Source organism: Larus michahellis, chromosome 7, assembly GCF_964199755.1.
Source record: "Larus michahellis chromosome 7, bLarMic1.1, whole genome shotgun sequence".
Classification (NCBI taxonomy): Eukaryota; Metazoa; Chordata; class Aves; order Charadriiformes; family Laridae; genus Larus; species Larus michahellis.
In genome coordinates this window covers 26,939,253-26,964,032 of record NC_133902.1, presented here as the reverse complement: position 1 = coordinate 26,964,032, position 24,780 = coordinate 26,939,253, and the positions used below count along the sequence as shown (strand labels likewise).

At 42.7% G+C, this 24,780-nt stretch overlaps 2 protein-coding genes across 3 annotated transcripts; one reads left to right on the top strand and one right to left on the bottom strand.

The window, feature by feature from the left end:
* The first annotated feature begins 140 nt into the window (after positions 1-140).
* Positions 141-10,540, top strand: HSPD1 (heat shock protein family D (Hsp60) member 1). The gene is made up of 12 exons (XM_074593678.1): positions 141-386; positions 1,168-1,343; positions 4,243-4,495; positions 5,052-5,134; positions 5,857-5,952; positions 6,259-6,352; positions 6,799-6,967; positions 7,325-7,424; positions 8,331-8,576; positions 8,917-9,091; positions 9,681-9,859; positions 9,948-10,540. Exons 1-12 carry the CDS (start codon positions 209-211, stop codon positions 10,098-10,100), a joined length of 1,902 nt encoding a protein of 633 aa, XP_074449779.1. The 5' UTR covers positions 141-208; the 3' UTR covers positions 10,101-10,540.
* A 247-nt stretch (positions 10,541-10,787) lies between these two features.
* Positions 10,788-24,220, bottom strand: COQ10B (coenzyme Q10B). Of its 2 annotated transcripts, none has more exons than XM_074593686.1 (5): positions 23,996-24,220; positions 19,978-20,124; positions 18,315-18,507; positions 15,699-15,800; positions 10,788-12,790 (listed from the first exon to the last, which is right to left on the bottom strand). In XM_074593686.1, exons 1-5 carry the CDS (start codon positions 24,076-24,078, stop codon positions 12,623-12,625), a joined length of 693 nt encoding a protein of 230 aa, XP_074449787.1. In that variant the 5' UTR covers positions 24,079-24,220; the 3' UTR covers positions 10,788-12,622. The 2 variants fall into 2 exon arrangements, with proteins under 2 accessions (XP_074449787.1, XP_074449788.1); XM_074593687.1 differs by lacking the exon at positions 23,996-24,220 and adding an exon at positions 22,183-22,323.
* Between the last annotated feature and the right edge of the window lie 560 nt (positions 24,221-24,780).

Genomic DNA, 24,780 nt, shown 5'->3' with positions numbered 1-24,780 from the left:
CCGCCCGGAAGTGAAGTCAGCTCAACTTTGACCTTCGGCGAGCATGAGCGTTCCAGAAGGTTCTGGAATTGGCGGGCCCCGGAACCTGAGTGGTTCATGCCGGAGACGGCCGCGCATGCGCCCGGCGCGGGCGGTGCCGCCAGCCCCACAGGACGCTGTCGGCGGGGGCGGCCGCCCTCCTGCTGCCAGGGGCGGGGCGGCGGCGGCTATGCTGGTTCCCGGGCCGGGCGGTGCGGAGCCCCACATGGGCCGCTGCCTGGCCGGGGGGGCGGGGCGGAGGCGGTCAGTGCCTAAAGCGCCTTCCCGCTGCTGCGTGCAGATCTGCCCGCTCACTGCTCGGTACGGACTGCGGAGGCGCCTGCTGCTTCCCCCCACACTGCCTGCAGGTGAGCGTGGCGGCGGCTCCGGCCTGCCGACATCCCCTCCCCAGGCAGAGCTGGGCCAGGGCTGCCGCCGCCCCCCCCGTCCCACTCCCGCCCGTTCCCCCTGCGGTGGTTCCCGTTGGTGGGGGGGGAGGGAGGGGTTAATGTCCGTTAACGGCCGGGCCTGTTCGGAGCGCGCGGCGCTAACGGCCGCCAGCCCGGCCGTTGGGGCGAGGCGCGCGGCTCCTGCCCGCGTGGGGGCGTGGGCGGGCGGCTGTTGACCTTGCTGCGCGCGTCCTGGGGGAAGCGGACATGTGGCTGGAGGCCGCGTCCCGCATGAGGGGCCCGGGGCCTCGCCGGGCCCCTGTTCCGCAGCCGTGCGCCTTCCCCTCCCCGCGCGGGGCGGGCGGCCTTGGCCAGAGGCGGGCGGGCGCTGGAGCCTCGCCGCGGGGCCCGTCGGAGCGGGAGCGCCGCCGGCGTGCGCGGCCCCCGCACCGCCGCTGATGGTGCCCCCGGAGTCCGCCGCCATGCTGCCGGGGAAGGCCCGGCGGGAGAAGCTGGGGGTTAGTGGAGGCCGCTCAGGGAGCAGCTGCTGCTGCAGCCCAGATCTCGCCTTCAGGATCTGGGACCCCTAGGCTTGCTGTTTGTAGGTGCCTGTGTGTCTCCATTTCCACCCGGCGAAACACTAAAAGTTCATGGTTATCTGCTTTTCTTCCTGAATCCTTTTTCTTCCCTTTTGTTCTAGAAGTAACTGGGTAAAAACATAACGCTTATATTTTGCTCTGCATTTGTTTTAACCTTCTAGACATGCTCCGTTTGTCTACAGTACTCCGTCAGATAAGGCCAGTGTCCAGAGCACTCGCCCCACATCTAACACGAGCGTATGCAAAAGATGTGAAGTTTGGAGCAGATGCTAGAGCTCTTATGCTTCAAGGAGTAGATCTTTTAGCAGATGCTGTAGCTGTCACCATGGGGCCAAAGGTAATGGAAGGTTTAGCATTTTTTTTTTATGCTAACACTTTGGTCGGCTTAAAAACAATACAGTATGAAAAAACAGTTGTTAGTTTTTTCCCTCGGTGGAGCTGCATGATTATCATCTGCAGATATGTAAAACGAAGGTGTAGGGATATGGACAGACTACTGCAAGCAGCCGTTTTTGTTACCTGAACTGTGACAATAGTGCATGTGTTTTTCGTAGGAACAAAATGAATTGCCTCACTGCAGTAGATTTGTTTGAACAGTTTGAAGGTTAAGGGGATGTGCATAATAGGTTATCACGTCTCAGTTGGTAGTTTGCAACAATGTGGTAGATAACTTAATTATCTTATCATGAGATGGGTTAATTAGCATGTGGGTGCTTTTTTGTTTTAGCGGGGTGTTTTGGGGCTCTTTTTCTTTCAAATTATGGTTTTGTATGACTTTACCTTTTGGTATTAACAAGGTGAAAGAGATATTCAAAGTGTAACACTGGGTTTTCAGCTGGCTGGTAAATGTTACCAGCTTAAGTGAAATTCCATGGCAGTGGCATTCATTTGTGCTGCTTATAGGACAGAATATGGCATACGGTTCCCTGCAAGTTCTAGGTCTTTTGGAAAAGTAGGTACTGTATTCTGCATAGTCATGCAATGTTCAGTAAGGCTTGAAATGAGACTCCTTTTTAAGGAAGAGACCCTGATTTTCTTTGGGATCATAGGAATGCCTGTTTCATATGGTAACAGCATATGTATGGTAGTTCTTCTCAAGGCTGCTTGGCCTCTGTAAAATTCATTCATGTACTTCTCGCACGTTTTTGGTGCACTATTGGCTTTATTCAAAGGCAAAAATGTCATAAGCTGAGCAGGTGAAGGTTAAGGAACAGTGATGTCAGCAAGCTGGGGCTGTTTTTTGTAAAGGAACAAAGTTTAAGTGTAGTCAGTTAATTTAACTCTTGTTTTTTTGGATCAGGCTACTTTGTGAGTACTTAAGCATAGTTCTAATGCACTGGCTAAAGGGCAGTGCCTGATGCAACTTACTATAACCTTGTGGGGTTTTTCTTCCAGTGTTCTCACTTTATCTGCCATTCGCCATGTATTTGTAGAGGTTTAGGGATTCTACTGTAATGCCTGATTCTGCTTCCAGCGTTTTAAAGAAATACCCCTTGGTGAGGAAACTTCCCTTCAGCACTGTTCTATGTTTAAAGAAATGTGATTGGCAGTCTCTCGCAATCTATTGCTACAGCATGTTGGTTACTTTGTCAGAACTAGTTTATGCAAATGCTTGTATTCTTGATATGCAGGACCATTCGGAATGCATGTGTATTTACTGGTGGTGTTCCTTTTTTCAGAAACACAGCTAAAAAGTGCTTGTCAAGTGTAAGTCTTTTAATATGATCGGCTATAAGTAGACTTTGATGTGCAACTCCTCTCGTAACTACCAAACAAATGCTAAGACCATGCCAAAATAGAGAATAAAATTAAGCAAAGCAAGAAGAGACTACATGAAGAACTTCACAGTAGCAGGATCCTACAGAGACAGTTTTCGTACTCTTGCGCTACTTTTAGATGTAGGAGAACTGCAGGTCAAATGAAGTAGCAGTAAGAAGCCAGATTATGCATTGTTGTGTGATAATTGTTTTATAGCACAGTTAGAATTACGTAAACTCTTCTGCAAGTTCAACGTTAGTAACTGAAGCCTAACGTTTCTTTTACAGCTTCTGAGGCTAGTTGTACTTCAGGATCAGCAGAGTCTCGTGCACAGCAGGAATCCACAGTTAGTTAAGCCATTGAGGCAGAAGTGAGTGGGCTCTGTGCAGGCGAGGAAGGGAGTGCAGCATGGCGCTGGCGTGCTGTATGGGAGTCCTTAGCTAGCTTTCTTGGCACGGGATCCAAGCTCTGGTTGGAGCTGAAGCTGCAGTGGCGTGTGATCAGCTACGGCAGTGTCTAGGCAGGAGCCAGCACGGTCAGCCCTGAGCTGGACCTGGCAGGCCAGGTGAGGGGACTTGTGCGGGGTCAGCCAGGCTGGGCTGGCAGTGGTGAGGTGGGGCAGCTGCTCTCCCTTCCCCTCTTTCAACAGCTCCTGCTGTCAGGATAGTAAAGTTTCAGGGCAGCAGTGAACCAGAGGTGGCTCCTTGCATTTCTGCTGCCTCCAGCTCAAACTGGGACGTGATTGATGGGGGCAGCGATTCAGGCTACTGACTTCATCTGGGAACAAGCAATTCCTCTTGTGCAGGTGCATCTGCCCTGTGTTCCCTGTATGGTCCATAGTCTCCATATTAACTGCGTGTGTATATGTTGCGCAGGATAGTCCAGCTTTTTAGTTGAATGCAAGTACAGGATAAGAGAAGAACAGCTTGTTAACTTGCAGTGTTTGAGCAATTATTGCAATACGTTAACACAAATTTGTTAAGTATTCGCAGTTCTCTTTGATAATCACTGACAAGGTTTGCAAGTCTCTGCTTCCCCCCCGTCATCAACAAATTGAGCTTTGTATTACTGTTCTTCAATCACATAGACTTTTTATTGTGATTTGGTGGAAATTTTGCAAATTTAATTCATGATGTTGCCGTATTTTAATTTTAGGGGAAAATACCAGTGTTAGAGGGAATCTTTTTGATAAGTTTTCTGTGTAAAACCAGTTATATTTTAGTTGCAGGCTTCTGAGTCTGTGGTATTAAGCATTATGGCTGGGGAATGAAGCCCCATTCTGTGAAAGTATAAGACTTGAGCCATTTTTCCAGTTTTGCAGAACCTTGGTGATGTGTGTGCTTGAAAAGTTCTGCGCGAGGGGATGTTTCTGTTCAGCTGTGGCTGCTCAAAAGGATTTTAATTTTCTGTTGAATTCTGAGAGTAACATGCTGTGGATTATGTGCCTTTGATTCAATATTTCTTCTTTGTCACCCTAGGGAAGAACAGTTATTATTGAACAAAGCTGGGGAAGTCCCAAAGTGACAAAAGACGGTGTGACAGTAGCAAAGGCAATTGACTTAAGAGACAAATACAAAAATATTGGAGCCAGGTTAGTTCAAGATGTTGCCAACAACACAAATGAAGAAGCAGGAGATGGTACCACTACTGCAACAGTACTTGCACGTGCTATTGCCAAGGAAGGCTTTGAGAAGATCAGCAAAGGAGCTAATCCAGTGGAAATCAGGAGGGGTAATGTCTTTTCCCCTTGTTTTTAATGTTTAATCAGTGTCTCTTTACTTTTCATATTCAGGAAGTCAGTGAAATTTGAAATAAGTTGCCTTTTTCTTAGAGAGCCACATGAAGCTTCATATAAGAAGAGCAATGTGTAGAGAGCCTACTTGTTCTTGTTACATTACTTACTCTGAACAATTCTTCTTTTTTCTAATCATTTTACTATTTTATATGCAGTTAATTTGTTTAATCTGTCATAGGTAAGCTCCATTTAAAACTATTTTGACATCTGATTAATTTCTAATAAGTATATGAATTTACCAGTGCCGTGTAAATAAATTTGCCATAAACTTTGATCATGATGGAAGGTATGTCACACCAATTCCAAAAAATGATCGCTAGGTATACAAAGGACAGTATGGCACTAGAACTGCCAGTCGCTTGATTTTGAACACGCAGACTTGCTGCGTTGTTGCAATGTGGACTTTGGTTTGAAACTTAACCTGTGTGAGGGGGTGGGTTCTGTGCTGCATACCTTGTTTTGTTCACTCACAAGTATTCTGTTCATCTTTAGGGGTGATGCTTGCAGTTGATGCTATCATAGCTGAGCTGAAGAAGCTGTCCAAACCTGTTACAACTCCAGAAGAAATTGCACAGGTGAAAATAAATGAAATTTAAACCAAGTTTACATAGCTAGTGTTCAGAAAAAGTTCTGTGAAGTCAGGTTTAATGGAGTCAGGTTGTGTATGTAGGACACCTGAGTATTTTTCTGTGTATATTAGTCACCAGAATATGTTTCATTGAATGATCTTCATGATAACATTTTCATTGTCTTGAGTTATTTAAAATTCACAATATTCTGCCTTCAATTACACTGCGAGAAGTTAGCTGAGAATTAGGTAGTTTTTTTTCATCATTAAGTTTCATTCCAAAACGTGGTGTGAAAACATAAATTTGTGTACTTGGGAAAAATTGACAAGAGCAAAGAGGTGTTTGTGGGTGGGAGGTGATAGTGGACTTCTGGGGGTGTGGCAGACCTGCTGTGGGAGGTTGAGGTGGAGGTGGGTGCCCAGCTGGGTCTCGGGCACCAGCTGTGTTGGCTGGCCTTCATGGTGCATTTCTCCCCATGGCTGCAGATGGAGGTGGCCTGTGAGTGCTGCCTCAGCCCAGTGCACGGGATCTTCCCTGGGCTTGAGCTGCCCAAGGGCTGTTAGCCCTTCTAACGGAGTTCTGGGGCCCTGGTGTGGGTGTGCTACGGTCAGCTCTGCCCTGTCTTGTCAGGAAATGTGACAATTGAAAATGGTTGTCCTGATTTTCTTTATAGTGAGGAAACAAATGACTTATATCGTGAAATGAGATTAAATGGCTTACTCTTTCAGGTTGCCACAATATCAGCAAATGGAGATCAAGAAATTGGCAACATAATCTCTGATGCAATGAAAAAAGTTGGACGGAAGGGTGTAATCACTGTCAAGGTAAGAACTGACCAACATAGGGACTAAGGGCAAAGCGACTGTCTCTGCTCCAGTTAGGGCTGGCTTTTGTGGCGTGTGATGTAGCTGCTGCTGCCCATGTTACGGTATCTCACCATAACTCCTCCCTCCCCAGCTCCTTTAGACTGGGGCTTGGTTGCTGTTCCCTCTTACAATACTTCTATTTTGAAGGGGGAGGCACACAAAACACAGCCTTTCATTCTGTTGTGTATGGTATGCTCAAAATATACTTGTGCTTTTGGTAGTAAATAAGGGGTCTTTAATGTGGACTTTCTTGCGTCTAAACAGGATGGAAAAACTCTAAACGATGAATTGGAAATCATTGAGGGTATGAAATTTGACAGAGGCTACATCTCTCCGTATTTTATTAATACAACCAAAGGTGAGTTAACAGTAACACATGTCAAATTCCTTCCAATGGCTTTTGTAAGTTAGAAATAATGGTACCTGTTACAAAGTCTTTACAATCTGTTACGCTACCTACCATGGCAATAGCACAGGGGGGGGTCCTTCCCCATCAGAAACTTCTAACTCCTGGTAAAAACTTGGAGTCTGTGGTGGTTTGTTTGTTAGTTGTTTGGTTTTTTTTTTTTTTCTCCCCTTCTCTGCTAAGTGTGGACAGCATCCATGTGGCCACCAGGTTGGCCCTACAATGCTCCGGGGCAACATAGAATTCAAAGTGGAGTCTTGGAGAAAACAACTTGTGTCTCTCTTCAATGCCATTGAAAAGTGCAACAGTTGCTCCAAAGTAGCTCCTTAAGTTTAAGAGAGAATGCTTGATACGTTTTTATAATGGGATTGTTCAGATAACGCATGTTGTTTCTGCAGGGCAGAAATGTGAATTCCAGGACGCTTATGTCTTAATCAGTGAAAAGAAAATTTCTAGTGTACAGTCCATAGTTCCAGCACTTGAAATTGCCAATTCTCACCGCAAACCTTTGGTCATTATTGCTGAAGATGTTGATGGAGAAGCGCTCAGCACTCTAGTCTTGAACAGGTGAGGCTTGAAATCCATACTTCTGGACAAATAGTGCTTTTTTGTGTGTGTTTTCATGCCCGTAAAGGAATACATACAAAAGCCTGTGTTTGAATTTGCTGTGGTGTAGTACTGTTGTCTGTTCTCTTACCAGTACCGAAGAAACAGCACCTTTTGTACGGAGCAGTACATCCGAACTGTGCATCAGTTTGGACAGAATTCCAGTTGTTTCCTAACTACCTTTGTGAGCCAGACCAGCTCAGTTCACGGAGGTCTCCTTGTTTGCTTGATAGTTAGAGCTGTAGTGAAATAACTGGGTTTAGTAGACTCGTTCTCTGAACACACGTGCGATGTTGCTTTCTGTATTCTTTTCTTCAGACTGAAAGTTGGCCTTCAGGTTGTTGCTGTAAAAGCACCAGGTTTTGGTGACAACAGGAAAAACCAGCTTAAGGATATGGCAATTGCTACTGGTGGTGCTGTAAGTAATGATGTTTTGATTAGCTTTTTGCTCTAAGAACTGCTAATAGTATTTAAGGACGAAGAGAATGTATATTTTTAGGTCATGGCTTATACTTGCTTTGTTGCAGGCTGTGTCCTGTTCTTTCAAAAATGTAACAGTTATGCTAATGTTTGAATCATCATACTTTTTTTTTTAAATGTGGATATTGGTGTGTAATACAGCCCTGACCGACCATGAGTAATATGTCCTTTTAACTGACTGCAGTTACACACAACTTCCTTGTAGCATTTATGTTCTTAAGGGGAAGGAGGAGGAACATCAAGAAAATTTCTCAGAAATAGCAAAGCTTTCTTGTGACCTTACAAAACTGATTGTCTAACAATTGCCCAGACTTGAGTATGGCACACAAAATTCTTTAAAATGTTTTGAACAGACTGGGTAATTTTCTTTTGCACTCAACTTCTCAAATAGTTGGTGTGCCAATTAGTGTCCCTTTACACTGCTTTTTTTTTAATACACACTTAAAATCACAGCATGATACTGGGATCCAAAGGTGGTTATTGAAATAAAACTTCAGGTTAACTGGAGCACAAAGTTACAAACCAGCAAACTCTATTGTAAGGTGAGTTTAGTGCCGATACTACTTCTCAAAATACAAGGAGAACTCTGTAACACAACTCTATTTTCTACTTTGAGTCAGTGAGTTACATGAGTCAGTCATGAGCGAGAAGGTGGCAGCTCCCTCTTCCGTGAGGTACCTGCGTGCCTGGACTTCGTTAGGAGAAGGGAAGAGTTGGTTCAACTTAGCTACAGTAGTGTGATACGTTGCACTGTTAGCCTGCTCTATGTGTTTGTGCGTCTATAAATAAAAGCTTCACATATGGAGAAACTGTGAATTCTAATGTTTCACATAATTTGTTTCAGGTGTTTGGAGAAGAGGGTTTGAGCCTAAATGTGGAAGATATTCAGCCCCATGACTTCGGTAAAGTTGGAGAGGTCATTGTGACAAAAGATGACACCATGCTTCTAAAGGGGAAGGGTGAAAAGGCTCAGATTGAAAAACGCATTCAAGAAATCATTGAACAGCTAGAAGTTACCACAAGTGACTATGAAAAAGAGAAACTGAATGAGCGACTGGCCAAACTGTCTGACGGAGTAGCAGTATTGAAGGTGAGAAGATAAAACTTCTTAGGAACAGTCCGTCATTGATAATCTGAGTCACGACTATGTGGTTGTCTCATCATCTCAGCAGTTGATTTGGGTTAAGGAATTTGGCTTCTTGCAGTGCTACACCTTGGTATTAAGAACTCGAAGTAATCAACTAAAACTGTGTATTTAGGCTTCTTGCGTGCTGAGGTACAAAAGAACACTGCCAGTGTGGGAGAGCGTGGCTTTCCTCTCTGGCGCTTCAAGTTGGCTGTTGAATTTTGCAGCAGCAGTTCCATAGCCAGCAGTGCTCTCCCACCCAGAGGCGCCTTGTGGACCTTGACGTGTGACTTGCTTCTTGTAGGTCGGTGGCACAAGTGATGTTGAAGTGAATGAGAAGAAGGACAGAGTTACTGACGCTCTGAATGCCACCCGTGCTGCTGTAGAGGAAGGCATCGTTCCAGGCGGTGGCTGTGCATTGCTTCGCTGCATTCCAGCTTTAGATGCCTTAGCTCCAGCCAATGAAGACCAGAAAATTGGTAAGTAAATTACTTGAATGTGAAGGTGTTAAGAATAGACTTTCTTCCCTCCTGAGGCTTTGTAAGATTAACTACAGATGGCTTTCAGAGTTTTTAGTTACTTGATCTTTAGAACTTCATATCCCTGTGGTATAGCTAGCGGTCTTCGCTTTACAGTGAGGAGCTTTTACTGCGACCCTGACTTGGATGCGAAAGAACCAGTAACAATAAAGCAGCAGTACTCCCTGCGAAGAATTACAAACCATTAAAGGAGAATTGAGTTGACTGTTAGAGCCATTGCTGACAGACATGAAATCCAAGAATGCTTAAGAGATTGTGTGTCAAATCAGAAGGAAGAAAGCTTTGTGCCATGTTACAGTAATCTCCTTACTACCTTCTGCAGAAGTAAAACTAAAATGTGTGTGAATATCCTGCAATGGTTTAATTTGTTGACAGATGTCGAGTAGCAGAGAACTCTTTTCCTCTGGAACTGATAAAAATATCTCAGAGGGTTCTCTCTTTTTGTATTGATCTCCAGCACATGAGTGAGTGCCTTGGCAATAGGAGCAGCGTATGTAATCTGTAATTCTAAACATCCATTTTCTTACAGGCATTGAAATAATAAAGAGAACTCTGAAAATCCCAGCAATGACTATTGCAAAGAATGCAGGTGTTGAAGGATCGTTAATAGTTGAAAAAATCCTGCAGAGTCCATCAGAAGTTGGCTATGATGCAATGCTTGGGGACTTTGTAAATATGGTAGAAAAAGGAATCATAGACCCAACGAAGGTAACCTAAAATACTCTTTAATTCTCAGCTTTCCTACCTCCCAGCTCATGTGATGGTCGGCAGGTATTAAGTTCTTTCCTATTTTTAGGTTGTGAGAACTGCTCTGATGGACGCTGCAGGTGTTGCCTCTCTCTTATCAACAGCAGAAGCAGTGGTGACCGAAATTCCTAAAGAAGAGAAGGAGGCAGCAATGGGAGGGATGGGTGGGATGGGCGGAGGAATGGGAGGTGGCATGTTCTAATTCCTGGGCTAGGGAAGCATCATGAGCTGTGCTGTTTAAGACTGACAGTTCTGACTTTAAAAACTTGAGCTGTCAGTGCAGGAGGGTGGATAGTGACTGAAGTGAGGCTGGTGTTTAAAAGAATCACTGTAACCATCAGTTACTGGATTTCATTTAACACGTGTAATTGTTTATAGTCATTGTCCATGCCTACAGATAATTTATTTTGTATTTTTTGAATAAAGACATTTGTACATTCCTGATAACTGGGTGCAAGATCCATCTACCAAGGTCCCAATTTAAACTTAAGGCACTTGATATTCTGTTGCAGAATTTACTGGTGCTTGCCAGTACTAGGAAGAACTTGGGAGCCACTGTGCGTAAGACTAGACAATTGTGTACAAAGTAGGCAAATATACAGTTATGTGACCTTTATGTAATAAAACAAACTGCTCAAAAGATCTGAAATGTATCACCTTATTCATGTGCACACAAAGCCATAGTCATGGGAGAACCCTGACACCCTCCTACTTCTAAGATTTACTGCAAATCTGACACTTTTGCTTGGAAACGACAGGACGCGTCCCTCCAGGAAACATTCCTTTGTCTAGAATGTTTCGGAAATACAAATGACTTTAATTTTAGTAAGAAATATCTAAGCTGAACTGACAGTACAGTTCTTTGAAATATTAAACAATGCTATGAAAATAAGGCACGTGCATTGACTTTATTTTGCCCTGGGTACACTGCTTGTTTCACGTGTCAGAACAGGCCCTTTCACAGTACTGTGGGAGGAAACATGCCCCGAGGGTACAAAACGGGTAAGTCATCTTTGTTGAGAAAGGGTTGTGGGGTTTTTAAATACTTCTCTTGCTCAGGTATAGCATGTGGTTACCTCCAGTCTTGTCTTACAGCTTCCTGGTAATGGGCACCAGGATTTAATTTGAATTGTTTTGCACTAGATGTTGCTTTGCCCTTAAAAATTATGGCTTTATTTGCCACCTGCTGTGTTTTTTGACCTGACATAGCTAATACTATTGATGCTTAAAGTCTTTCCTGCCTGCTTTAACAACTCTGCTTTTCAAACTTCAAAACAATGGTGTCCCCAAGCTTGTATATATTTATCTTTCTCTCAACAAACAAAATTGCTTTACAACTTCCCAGTGCTTTAAAACTGACCTCTTAATCCAGCTGTCACTTTCCCCAGCTTCCTACCTTTAATAAGAACTATCCTTCAGCCAGGATGTGTGAAGGACAGTTCAGTTGCTATTTCTGGAAAAGTATTTAAATGGTCTGAAACATCCCTTCCTCCGTTTCGTGCTCTATTCTGTAGTAACCATGTGGATTATGGACACTTTGGAGAAAGGACCAGCTTCAGCACCTGGCCTGAAGCTTCACCTAATTCCAGTAAAGAAATCTGGTAATGCAAGGCAGCATATAGAGAGCACATAAACTGTTCAAACTTACTTCTGTTTCTTCAGAGACTGGAAAGAGAATATTAATGTAAAGAATAGAACTGTTGAAAACGGATTTAATTGACAGCTGTTCCATCATAGTGGACTAATTAAGTGGTACTGAAATAAAACCTAAGAGCTAAAGCGTAGCTCTCTATTGTATGTTTTCTAATGACAACTGGCTTTTGGTGGGCTTAGTTCACAGCAAGCAGAGGACGGTTTGTTCCCTCCTTCCAGGGAGGGCAGCGCTGTGGCATGGAAGGCTGTGCTTCTGTGCCCTACTTCTCAAAGAGGTAACACTTATTGACTTGGTTTAAAGTTGTGGTGGAACCGCGACCAGTTGGCATTAGATGAGATGTATCTAATGTGTAGCAGTGAAAAGAGCCTCCCAGACTACTACAAATTTGTAAGTGGCCAGAGCTAAGAACCACTTGGCTATAGCTGAAACTGCTGCACTCAAATGACAGTACTCCTTCCGTGACGTGTGACCCTTACCTTTAACTTCTGAAAAGTCAAGAGTGTTCAGACTGCGTTGTTTTTCCTATTGCAGTTGCTGGTCAGAATTCCACAGCAGCTGGAGACTCCTGACTTACCCTTGTCATTCATCTGGATTAAGAGCACCTGCTGCTTGATGCTTGACAAACGGTTCCATGCTCCCCAAAGTCAGAAAGTCAGTTTCCTCCACTTGGCCAGAGGTGGCCGAGTTGATGCTGTTAGGTTACATTCACACTACTAATAACTTAAACTTGAGTTAATATGTTACAATGCGGGGAAAAAAAACCATAAACTCAGATAAGGCAGAACTTACACTGATTACACAAACTGCTTGGCAAGTTAATAATCGGCAGCCTGAGACATCCTGTGTTACAGTAGCTGATGACTGTCTGTTACTGATAACACTTAAAGTTGCACTTGATCGCAGTTTGAACATTCTATATACATCTGGCTGAACAGGTGTGTTTTGTACAGTATAACATCGCACACAAAGCTCAGACATTAAATAGATGCCCCAAAGGAGGAGCCTGGCACCTCTTGTACAAATGAAGTGTACAAACAAGTTTATAATGGAGGTCATTACAGTTTTCCCTTTTACGTCTGATGAACTTCATGAAGCATTAGCTCACGAGGTATGGTTGTTTCTGGGCCATGGAGTTTGGATGCTCTTCTTTCAAAGGCAGCCACCATCTGCTTTACCACTTCATCAAAAAATAGCGTAGCAAGTTTTGAGTGTAGAAGTGAACGAAATTCAAAAGAAACCTGTTTAAGAAAATAGAAAATAATTGTTTTTCCTGTATCTAATATTGCTGTAAAATGCTCTTACAGATACCCAACTTCATTACGGGATCTCCAGTTAGTCTGCAATAAGCTGTGGGAGGCAGAACAGCTAAAACTGAACCATGGGTGAGTGTGTTTGTGAAGAAAGGCCCCATTCCTTGATAACTGCAGTTTACTTCATAAATGATGCATTGCAAAACCTAAGTACAAGATTTGGGATAATGAAAAGCTACTGATAAACAATAACTTAGTTACTTTGTGCACAGAATTCTCCTGGAGACAAAAGTTGTCTGAAGAAAATCCAGCAGACTTAGAGGTAAGCTGGAGCAAACCCAAGAGGCATTTAAAAGAGGCTCGAAATAGTAACCTATTAAATACCAACATTTAAAATCAGTTTTTTCATCTTGGTAGTTGTAGTTATAGTACGTTCAAACAAGGGCAATTTACTGACTAAAGCTACAAATTTCTTGGGTGTGATGTATCTCCTACCTGAACCCTCCCACTCTCGACCTTCACTGTCCTGACACGGGCAGTCCATGCCAGAGTACAGACACATTGCAGTGCTCAGAACTTAACTTTTTCTTTTAGCTACTGAATCTTGCAGTTAAACTGAAGCTACTGCAGTAGGTAACAGTTACTGCAGGGGCACACTTTCTCCACTCTCAAAAGAAACTGGTTGCTTTTATGTTAAGTAGCCTTCAATTATGCTTTTGTGCTGTGCTGGCCTTTGGTCTAGTTAACTAACATTCCCCTAAGGCTACAGAATCACATTGTTGTGGAATACATGGCTTCCCAGAATGCTTACAGAATTTTCAGGAAAAGGTTGCTCTTCTGTGATTTTATCACTCCTGCTATAGCGTGTCTTTTGGATTGAGATTTAAGTATTTTTGTCCTTCCTGAGAAGTCAGCAGATTAAATGCCAAATGGAGCAAATACAGCTTCTCTCAAGTTGCTTATGTGTAGTGCACATTAACTGCAAAACAGTAGCACAGAAGTAATTAAACTCCTTGGACTGTAGGCCAGATATAGCTTCATTTACATTTGCTTGACCTCAAGCATCAGTAAAATTAATGTGCCTTTCAGAAGCCTGAGAGTTGTTGTGTAGAGCACCTAGAGTTCTGCAGAGCAGGGATAATGAGTTTGGCATCATGTTCAGTAACTGTGTAAGACTTGAGGTGTGGTATACGTTTACAAAGTTTGCAGATGGTGAAAATGGTGGTGTGCTTCAATCTATACACCAAATCATTTAAGAGCCAAAACCAAACTAGAGAAGTTCTCTGCTGTAGGTATGCGTCTCCTGGCATCAGGCTGGCAAAACAGTGATGCAGTAGCTTGTGGGAACCAGCATAACCCAAAACTCAAATTACATTTTCTAAAGCAAATGAGTATTCTTGGAATCAAAGTTTTCTCTCCTAAGTATCTATAATTGCACAGTACGTTTTGAGAAGTTTGTTGTGAAATGCTCGTCAGCCCTATCTGCACAGAGGCAAGTACCACAGCAGTCTGTAGCCATGGCGCAGGGGTTAGAGCCCTAAGGACTTGCCTTTGTGAGGCAGCCCCTTGCTCAGCTGCCTACATTTGCCTCTGCTACCTCAAAATGGGGTAAGTAGTAGCAAGTATCCATAGGGTTTCCCCAAGAAAGTGAAAACGTCCATTTTAAGTCCAGTTTTGACTCCCTTTAACTGAAGTTCTGGTCCTGAAAAGTCAAAAGGTGGCTTTAGGGGGAGGGGAGAAAAGTTTTCCTCACAAACTCAGTATTTAGATTATAGGGTCTAAACACTTGCTGCATTTGAGTTTTCTCAACTGATTTATAGCTTGGGTTAAGAGTTAGCTTATGTACTGGTCAGTAGCAGGAACTAGCACTTTTTTGCCTAGAAAAATTCAGGAGAATTTCTAGGAGAAATTCAAATACCACAAGCAAATAACATGAGAAATGTATTTTTTCGAGTGCCTATAGATTCCTTTTTACTGTTGAACTGTATGAAGCACAATACAGAAATAAGCTGAAAGTTATTAACCAAAGGAGATTAATGTGCTAGTTTACAAATACTCCAAAAGCTCTTTCTCCTATTTACAGAAGGTAATTTTTAAAGTAGGGTATCCCAGTAGATGGCAGCAGGATCAACTCATTTCTGTGTACTTTTGTAGTCTGTTCTGACTCAATGCAACACCTACTTTTAACACTATAAAATATAAGAAAAAAATGTGATGACAAACTAAATAGACAAAATGGAAAAGCAATAACTTGAGTGGAAAACAACTACTCTAGGAGTAACAGGCTAAATCAGATACTAGATTTAAAGAGTAATAGTCTTGAGCTGCACTGATATCCCGTCATAGAGTAGAAAGACAGCAAAAATCTATTACGCCTTTATTATAGAAGGAAGGAGTAAGACTTAAAATACAGGAAAGAGTAAAATTGGAAGCCAGGAAATTAAATTGGCCAAACTGCACTCCAAACAGGACAGATGGGAGAATACCTACTTTCTGGTACCAAGAGCCCTTAGGTTGTAGAGTAATTAAAGGAAATAGCAAGTATGTTTAGTATTTCTCCTCTGTATTTGACTGTCTAAAAACTTCAGCATGTCTAGAATTGTATGATGAGGGATACGGTGAGAGATCCAATTCCTAGACTATTTCATGACAGGCGGGCACCTCATGAAAGGCTGATGATTCTAAAGGACACCACTGGTTTCCATGTAGTAAGGTTTGGAAAATTCTTTTTTTTATAGGAGTGACTAAAATTAACTTGTTTTCTGTATGACTGTTTTAAAAAAATTAGTACCAGCCATTAAAAAACAAAGCAAAACAAAACAAAAAAACCCACAGTTGAAGATACTGTTTCTAGGCCCTGCTCCAAGCACGTGGTAGTCTTAATTACAATACTTACTGAAAAATCCAATGTACATGTCCTTGGATAACCAGGGATACCTGGGCTGAAACGCCACACTGTTTCCAAGTGATTAAATAGCTTTCCATCTGTGCAGGATGCCTTAAAGAAAGTTTAAGAAGTCAGGCTATAATTAGGCTTTTACAGATGTGACAAATTGGTATTACTGAAGTTTGCACTTGCGTTGTGTTAGATAGTGAAGGTCACGGCATAGTTAAAATTTTTCTCATAGTGCGGCCAGCATAAGATCCTATTTGCACGGTGTCATCCACAGCAAAGTAACTGAATCCCTTTTAAGGGAGAGGAAAACTTTTTGTGTTGACAGTCATAAAACAGATCTCTAATATGACGCATAGAACACCAAAATAATGCTAATGCTATATACCAGAATTTTGAGCAACTCTGTTTTAAGTAAAGCATACAGATATTTACTGGGGTTTGGGTGGGCTTTTTTTCATTACATGTATAGAATGTTTCATATACTGATACATAGACTGGTAGTCTTGGGCTATACGAATGTCTAGCATCAAAACAAACCTGATTGAAGACAAGCTCCAAAATTCTTCTGTCACAAAGTACTATTGTCAGGAGCTACCATGAAGTCAGTAAGACTACATACTCAAGTCCATAATCAGGTTATATACGTTGGCTTTTAGCTACCAGCAAGCCATACTTAATTAGCATTTCAGGAGTGCTTGCATACGATCCTACTTTAAAACAATGAAGTATTTGCAGTAGTTGGCTTCCTAGTTTTCATGACAATAAGGTCCTTATTTTCACTCATTTTGCTTTTAGCACATATAGCGAATTTTGTGTGGCTATATTTAAAACAGAAAAAGAGTGAAAGACACATACTTCAAAATCATCCAAATACATCACCTCAGTTGTCTTGGAATTTCTAGAGAGAATATCTGTAACTGTTTTTTAACTCTTTTTTTACAGGTCTTACTGTTACCACAAGCAGTTCTGCTCCAAGGAGACTACCATGATGAATAGGTGTTGCTCGTGGTTTGAAAGTAGTGATAAGGTAAGCCATCTCAAAGACTAACCAACAGCACAAAAATAGCTACATTTTTCTGCCCAGAAATGAGATGCAGAGCCTTGCTACTTCTACAAAAGAAAGGGGAGGAGTAGAGGGAAGATCGAACATGAAGATCTGGGCTTGCTTTTCCTGCTGCCGCCAAAAGGGCGGGAAGAATGGGAAAATTGCCAGCGTGTCCTCCTTGCTCCCAACCTTATAAGTAGCAAACTCACTCCGTGCTTTCCACTGTGGCAAGAGCTGTGGCTACCAGTCTGATTTTTCCATTGCTCAAGCACTGCTGCTGTAAGCAACAAATTCATGCTCATTTTGTCGCCACCAGTAGCCTGCTATGCCAGACACCATGCAAGCCGCCTTTGCCCAGAGTTATTTCTGAGGACAGTGAAGTAGTCCAGACACACAGTCACTTCTCAAGAAATGTTCCTACAGTTACATGAACATAACGTACACTTCTAGGAAAAATAATCCCAGCAGAGAGAATACTAACAAATCTAGGAGGAAGAAATCTAAAGAAACAGTTCTCCTCACCACTTCCATGATCTTTCCTGAGACATGAAATTCTCTTTTGAGTGAATTAGAGGGAAAAAGAGTTAGTAAGCCAATCTGATAGCTATGTGAAAGAAAAAAGCCAGTCTTGTCAGGGAAGAGTAGAAAGGGAAAGCAGTCAGCATGTAAAATGCAGATTTTCCATTGTAGCTGTTCAACTTTCTTAATAAAGGGGAAAAGATAAATTTTTCTTTCCAGAATAAGTGCCTTGAATAAAAGCCCTTTGCATATTCCCTTTCCAATTCATGTCTCCCCTGTACTTAAGAAACGAAGTTTCTGTGTAATTCCACTAGTTATCCCAAAAAATAGTCAATATCTGCCACATGAATGGAGAGGAAGTTTTGCTACAATCCATCTGAGCTGTTCCTGACCAAAACAGATCTGAACTTGCAAGGCAAACTAGTCAGAAGATCCAGACGTCAACTACAATTTCTCCTTTGGCATTTTTAACTATTGCTCTTGAAAAGATGAAAGGGGGAGAAATACAACTGCTTCTCTTACGAACAAATTAAATCTAAAAAATGAGCTTTAAATTAACTCTGCTATCTTACACAGAACAACAAGTTCTTAAGCAGATCCTATACTTCAGTTTAAGACTTCTTGTTTTACCTAGTTAAAATTGACAGAGGAAAAGTAATGACAGATATAAATTTTGCTAAGGCATAAGAAGCTACAGTTGTCAAAGATAACTTTTAAGTCAGTAGAAAGGCTAGGACAAAATTTTAACAAAAAAACCCAAAAATGGTATATCTTCATTAATGGCTGCAAGTTTCTCCAGCAAGAGGAAATTAAAAAGCAATTCCCCCCCCCTCATTTGGCAGCTTATGTTTAAAAGCACATTCAAATTCTCTCCAGTTAACCTGTCTTTAAACAAAAGCAAAAGCAACACAAGCTTTGAGCCACACAAAGCACTTCCAACATCAGTTTTGTTTTGAAGCACCAGTGAATTATTTTAATTTCAACAAACAAAAGTTACAGAAAGTTAGAGCTAAGAAGAAATAAAAGGAAAAAAAAAAAGAAAAAAGAGTTACCTTAACTAAATGTGGTCTCACTAGGGTTACAACTGATGTATACCTCTCCACTACAGGAGGGAATCCTATTTCTAGCTGTGCTTTGCAGTATCCAGAGCGCTTTGATAATATATCTGACTTCTTACACCAAGGAACAAATAGTTTGTAGTTCTCCACAAGAGCCACAACTTCATACATTTCCTGCATAGAATACCTGAAAAAGAAACACAAAACATTATGTACAAGGTATTTTAACTTCAAACTCAGTATCAAAAAGTTTTAAAGAGGATATAAATGGCAGTTTGGAAAGCAAACAGTTACCTGAAAACACTACCACTGTTTTTGGAAATTAAAAAGAGAAAAAAAAAAAAAAGGTAATGAACTGATAAAAGTCTTTGCATAAAGATGCAAAACACCACACAACATCCAGCAGTAAAGTTAGTGAACAGTGAACCTGTTGTCTGATACTTTCTGCAATATCAGGTAAATATGCGTACATTTTGAATGGAAAAATAGTTTTTCCAGCACAGCCATATCTTCATTTAGGTAGATCTTAGATATAGGAATCCACGCTTCATGGCTACCAAGAAAAGGTGTATCAAAATGAAAGTACTATATTTCATGAGGATTAAATAGAGGAACACTACTTTCCTTATTTTAGTCCAAATAAAAAAACTTAATTAAAAAATACATGCAATGGAGAAACCTCAGAGCATCACAGAATTGCTAAGGTTGGAAGGGACCCCTGGAGGTCATCTTGTCCGACCCCCCTGCTCAAGCAGGATATTGCAACTGCATGAAACAATATGATGGCAACATTTTAGTTCGTTCTACTGTAACATGGCAAAGTATTACATATCTATGTTTTTTATTTTTTAGTTCTGACTCAGAAAAGAGTTGAAGCACATGCTTAATTCCATCTGTGTTTAAAATGAAGCGTATGTTCAACAGTACTCAAAAGTGAGTACTATTAGACAAACGTTCTCTCTAAGTGACTATGCAAAGTCTGTTGCAGTTCAAGAACTATCACATAACTGAGTGTTAAGCATAGTCAAAAAAATTACGCTAATAAACAAATAGTTCATACTATTGTGGACCAGAGACTGGGTGTAGATCCCAATCTCATTAAATGAACTAGAATTTTCCCACTAGCTTTAAGGCAAACAGGATTTCAAAATCTTTTTCTATGTCACTAAATTTCTTCATCACACTATTAACTTTTTCCTTCTTTTAAAGAAAAAAGAAAATCTCAAGAAGTGAGAAGTACAACATAACGTAAGTGCAAACATTTAGAGGTATTTGAGACAGAAGGCAACAAACTGAGTTTTCACAACTGTTGGTCTATTCCCATTTCACCAGATGAAATTAATAGTGTATGCTTCCCTTTCAGTTGTTTTTTTTTTTGTTTTGTCATGGAATAGAGATGTTATTTCTGCTGTTTCTTTCTATGGGGCAAGGGTTTTGGGTTCTTACTTTTTTTTTTATACTCAATTTCAGACTGGAAAAGTTTAATCTCTACAAATTCTGAAAGTCAGAACTCCTTCCTAGTCTCCATTTGGATACAGTCATAGGGGCATGTGTCTTCAGGGATGCTCAGTCTTTGAGCTTCTAGCCTTTCAGACTAATCACAGCAAACACAAAATCGATAAGCATATAAAGTCTCTTGCCACACTTCTATACAAACCCTATAATTCTTCTTTCAGAATATTCTTTTCTTTTATTTACTAGTGGAGCAGCAATGTTGAAGAAAGTTCTTGAAAAGGTATGGCTCATTACAGGTACTTGCAAAGGAGAAACTCTGGTCATCAGAATACCGCAAGAAGCCAAGTGCCTGCAACAGTGAAAATGCTTTTAGATGTGTTTCATAAGAGCAAAACAAATAACAACACATTCAGGGGAGACAAACAATCAGTTGTATAACATTCCAGAAAATGTCATATTCAGATGGAAAACCAAAGGCTCGTAACAGTATACAAACTGTTAAAAACACAAGGGGGATATTTTTTTTTTCCCTTAGGAGAAACTAAAAATAACCCCCAGTCACGAGAACAGTAACTGGCAGAGTGAAATACAAAGGCTCCTGTTAAACATAGGCTTCATGGCAGCCTGAGTTCATGTACAAGCCTCATATGCACCTAACTTGCAGAACAGGCTTTCTTAATAGCAAAATCAAGGCATAGTCTGAAATACTTCACCCTTTCGGAATACACAAACAAGAGAAAGTTCCACTTGGAGATACAAAGTTGAACTCCACCATAATCCCTCTGCTGCCTTCCTTCTCTTAAAAGGGCAGTTTCCTTTTGAAAGTCTTTTCAGAAAGTACATTGCCTACCCAGCTTTCAAAGTTTCCTTCAGAAAATATCATGCAAAACTTTGGACAGTCTTTTCATAAATAAAACTTAACAAATTACCTTTAAATATGCTAGTAATTCTAAGATTGCACCTCAGTATTCTCTGTTTGTGAAAATCTACACTAAAGTCTAACAAATATTCATTGTGATTAATCGGTCTGTTCTGCTAAATTATTGATTTTCCCCAGATCAAGTCAATTAAGAAGGAAAATGTCACCTTCAAAGCACTGATTTTTGGCAACAGGAAGTTAAAAATGCCACTATTTGCTCTCAGTGTTTCTACAAATGTAAACTAAAGTGCAATCTAGGTCTTTTTCTGTCCTTTCTCTAGTTAAACAATCAGGACTGTAGTTCTGGATTCACACAGTCAAAAATAGAACCAAGCTTCCCCACTTAGCATTAGGTTTGTTCGGTGTTTTGTTTGGTTGTTTTGTTAGGTTTTGTTTGTTTGTTTGTTTTTAAATACAATGAGCAGAGAGATGAATTTTTTACTAACCACCAAAGTAGTCTAGCAAATTACACTTACAAATTTTAAACAATTACAATTAACGTGTTCTTTAAAAATCAACATAACTTGAATTCTAAAGAAACACGGTAATAACCTGAGACTGACCAGATTAGCTTATATGGTCACAGTACTAGAAGACAGGCAAATAATAAATTGGTACTGAGCATAGAGAAAAATAATGATCACCATCAGCTGATTAGAAACAATCTGCACAGACTTTTTAAAAAAGAAAGAAGCAACTGTGATACAAAGCAAGATGACTGACAACACAGATTGTAATCACTGCAGTTGAAAAGGAATTACTAAAGATGGGACAGAAGTATGGTGTCAAAGTTAAAAAAGAATCGGTCGACTTTAAAAGTTTTTAGACAACAAGGTCTGCAAATATTTGCAACTGTATCTCAAGGGATGCGGACATACTCTGTTTTTTTCCACACAGACTGGACAAGACCGTTAAGGAAAGTGTTGCTTTGGCAGAAATGCTGGAAGGGTGCCAGTAACATTGTAGCTGCCTCAACCAGATTCATAGAAAGTGTTCAAATGTTTGGACCAGACTTCATTCTGCAGACATAATTTAAATCACTTTCTCCATCTGGGGCTACATATAGTACGCAGTCCAAATGAGTTGCCAGGTTTCTTCTCTTGGTTTGTTTTTTACTGTAATGCTACAGCAGTATATTGTTTCATATAGTTTTATCTAGACTTGTTTCAGCGACAAGGCTGAAAAACAATCTTTTAGCTGCTGTAAGACAATGTCCTTTTCATAATTATATTGCCATCGAAGGAACACAAGGTTAAGAGAGGTTATAATGCTAACAAACATGGTGAGAATTCATTCCTCTCTGGATTTTATCTGAAGAAAAACAAATGCTCCAAGAACATGCTGGGTTCAGTACCAGTTCAGGAAAGCATACTTCATCAAGAAATCACAAAAGCAAGGATTTCAATGGACTGTCACACATGTTTTTGTGAACCTGACCAAGGCCACAGAAGAAAAGCAAAGTCCATACCAGAATTCAGACACACCTACCAACTCTGTATTTATCCTCTGACGGTAAATACAGCCATATCCACTCACACTGCTCTCACTGGCATCATTCAATTCCTGCCACTCGCTGCTTTCTCTCTAAGCATTTGTGCACTGATCACAGTATCACCTGACCTCCATGACCTGAAAAGGAAGCATTTACTGGTGTATGGTATACATATGTCAGTGATCTATATCCAGTGGCTATTTTTAATAGCTACAAATTTTTCAAAGCCTAAAGATCAACAAATTTTTGAAAAAAAGGGATCTCCAACTCATGACTATAAAGACTGAAATTAGCCATAAAAGCATGCCACCAGGGCAATTGTGTTTGCTGTTATCCCAACTGTTACTCCATAAGGTTAGTGGTATCTGGTGGCCATTTGATGGTCCGTGAGACATGAGTTGATCTCATTCAGATTCTTTGTCGACAGCTGTTCACATCCCAAAAAATGAGCGTTGCCAACAAGTGCCCTCATTAGCATCTCGGTCTGAATAAGCACAAGAGACTAATTTACCACCTGAGTCCTTGAAGTCTGCTACTCAGCACAGTAAAGGGGCCGCCGGGTTGACAACAGGTACAGAATGTACACCAATGACAACTGCAAGACGTGAAAGCATACCCAGCTTTGAGGCTACAAATAATACAGCACCGTTTTGGATTCAGCTTGCACTTGCTTAAAGCCAGCTGCCAAGATTCTTAGAGCTTACATTAGAAACATTTTCAAACTTGGGTTGCAACCAGTTACTTAATGAGTTTCCTTTTACTGCACATCCTTTTCAATAATTGATTATGCCCTCAATTCAGGACTCTAATATATTAATTCAAAAACCAGCAATTTTGTTTACCAGAATTGAACTACTTTAATATTGCAAACACAGCCTAAAGATTAAAACACAAAGGATATACAGTAAGAAATGTGGTCCAAGTAAGATAAGAGATTCTATCATTGCACAGTAATAATTATGCCAAATGACTGCTTGAAATTTGACATCATGAACCAATCTCTATTCTACTTTTTCACTGTTTTTATGAGGGTGACAGCAAGACTTTGAATTTAACAAAGAAATACAGCAGCACTGCCGTAACAGTAGTAACGGGTGAACCTTTTCCCCCCTCTTTTAAGATTTTCAAATTACGCTTTCTCACATCTGCTTATTCTTTTTCTTCCAATTATAAGACCAACTCTTCTCCCAAAGCGTATTTTGTTTCTCATGTTGTTCCAGCCAGCCTTTCATGTGATCAGGGGATAAAGAACTTGTTGCGTTATCTGCACTGGAAAACATCTGGGCGTTCTACTCAGTTTTTAATTTCTTTTATGGATTGCTCAAAGTTTTGCAACTGACTCAAGCAAAGAAGAGGAAAGTTTATAGCCTGATAATCGTCTGTTCTTCCACCGACACAGAGCCAACGGCCACCGAAGCTGAGGCACCTCGGCCCCCCGCGGAACGGCAGCGTCGGGGGGGGCCCCGGGAGCACCTTCCCTCTCCCCTTCCCCAAAGCCACCACCTTCTCCCCGGGGCGGCACCGCGTTCCCCCGGGCGGGGCGAGCCGGGCAGGGGCTCTCCCAGCACCGCCCCGCGGGCTGCAGGGCGCCCGGCACCCTTCACTGCGGAGCGCACCGAGGGACAGCGCGCCTCAGGCGGCCCCACCCCGCCCGCGGGGACACAGCGGGGCTGCCCGGCGAGCTGAGGGGAGCCGGGGCGGCCGGACGCGCCGAGGGGCAGTGGGGCGGCGGTGCCCCGGGTCGACACGCCACCCGCGGCAGCGGTGGGGCTGTCACCCCCGCAGTCACTCCGCCTACGCCCCGCGTACCTGACAGCGGCCGTGCGCGGCGGCGGGGCGGCGGCGAGCCCGCCGGCCAGCGCCCTGCCCAGCGCCCGGCCGCTCCGCGCCATCTCGGGCCCCGCTCCTCGCCGGCTGCCCCGCCCGCCCCCGCGCGCTGCCTAACGGCCGCCGGCCGGAGAGCCGCGCCCCCGCCGCGCGCCCCAACCGCCTATCGCCGCGCGGGGGCCGGCGTCACGCGCTGCGGGCGGTGCGGGGGGGAAAGGCGGCGCGCGCAGTCACGGGACAGCTCAGGCTCGCGCCGGGGAGAGAGGCCCTTCGCCTGATTGGCCCGGCGGCGCGCGAGCCCCGCGCACGGCTATAATTGGGCTTGTGCGCGCGGGGTGCCCCCCACGGAGCCCCAGGGGGCGGTGGAGGCGGCGGGAGCTCCGCCTCTTCCCCGCCTCCACGCAGGGCGCGTGAGTGGGGGGCGGGGGGGACACAGACAGATCGACGCACCGACCGGCCGACCGGCTGCCTCTGAGGTGGCGGGCCTCCGCGGCGGAAGGAGCTCGAGGAGCAGGCGGGTGAGAGCCCCCCGCGGTGGGGGCGGCCCAGAAGGGCGCCCTGGCGCACAACCAGGCGAGCGGTGTGGCCTTGCCGCTCCTTGCGGGCCACTCGCTTATCATCTCCCCAGTCGCCTCGCCTTCTCTCGGCAAGGGGCTGCTCGCGCAGGTGCGGAGCAATCGGTTGCGCAGCCTGCTTCTGCTCGATGAAGGTTAAAGTTTCGAATGATCAACGTCGTTAAAACTCAGCAGTATCTCCATAGACCTGAG

Excerpts from the sequence above, each read along its gene's own strand:
- COQ10B (XM_074593686.1), bottom strand. The coding sequence starts at position 24,078 with ATGGCGCGGAGCGGCCGGGCGCTGGGCAGGGCGCTGGCCGGCGGGCTC. Across the intron at positions 20,125-23,995 it reads CCGCGCACGGCCGCTGTCAG|GCACTTGGCTTCTTGCGGTA; the intron begins GTACGCGGGGCG and ends TCACTGTTGCAG. Across the intron at positions 12,791-15,698 it reads CATGTACATTGGATTTTTCA|GTTTCTTTTGAATTTCGTTC; the intron begins GTAAGTATTGTA and ends TTTCTTAAACAG.
- HSPD1 (XM_074593678.1), top strand. The coding sequence starts at position 209 with ATGCTGGTTCCCGGGCCGGGCGGTGCGGAGCCCCACATGGGCCGCTGC. Across the intron at positions 1,344-4,242 it reads CTGTCACCATGGGGCCAAAG|GGAAGAACAGTTATTATTGA; the intron begins GTAATGGAAGGT and ends TTGTCACCCTAG. Across the intron at positions 7,425-8,330 it reads CAATTGCTACTGGTGGTGCT|GTGTTTGGAGAAGAGGGTTT; the intron begins GTAAGTAATGAT and ends AATTTGTTTCAG.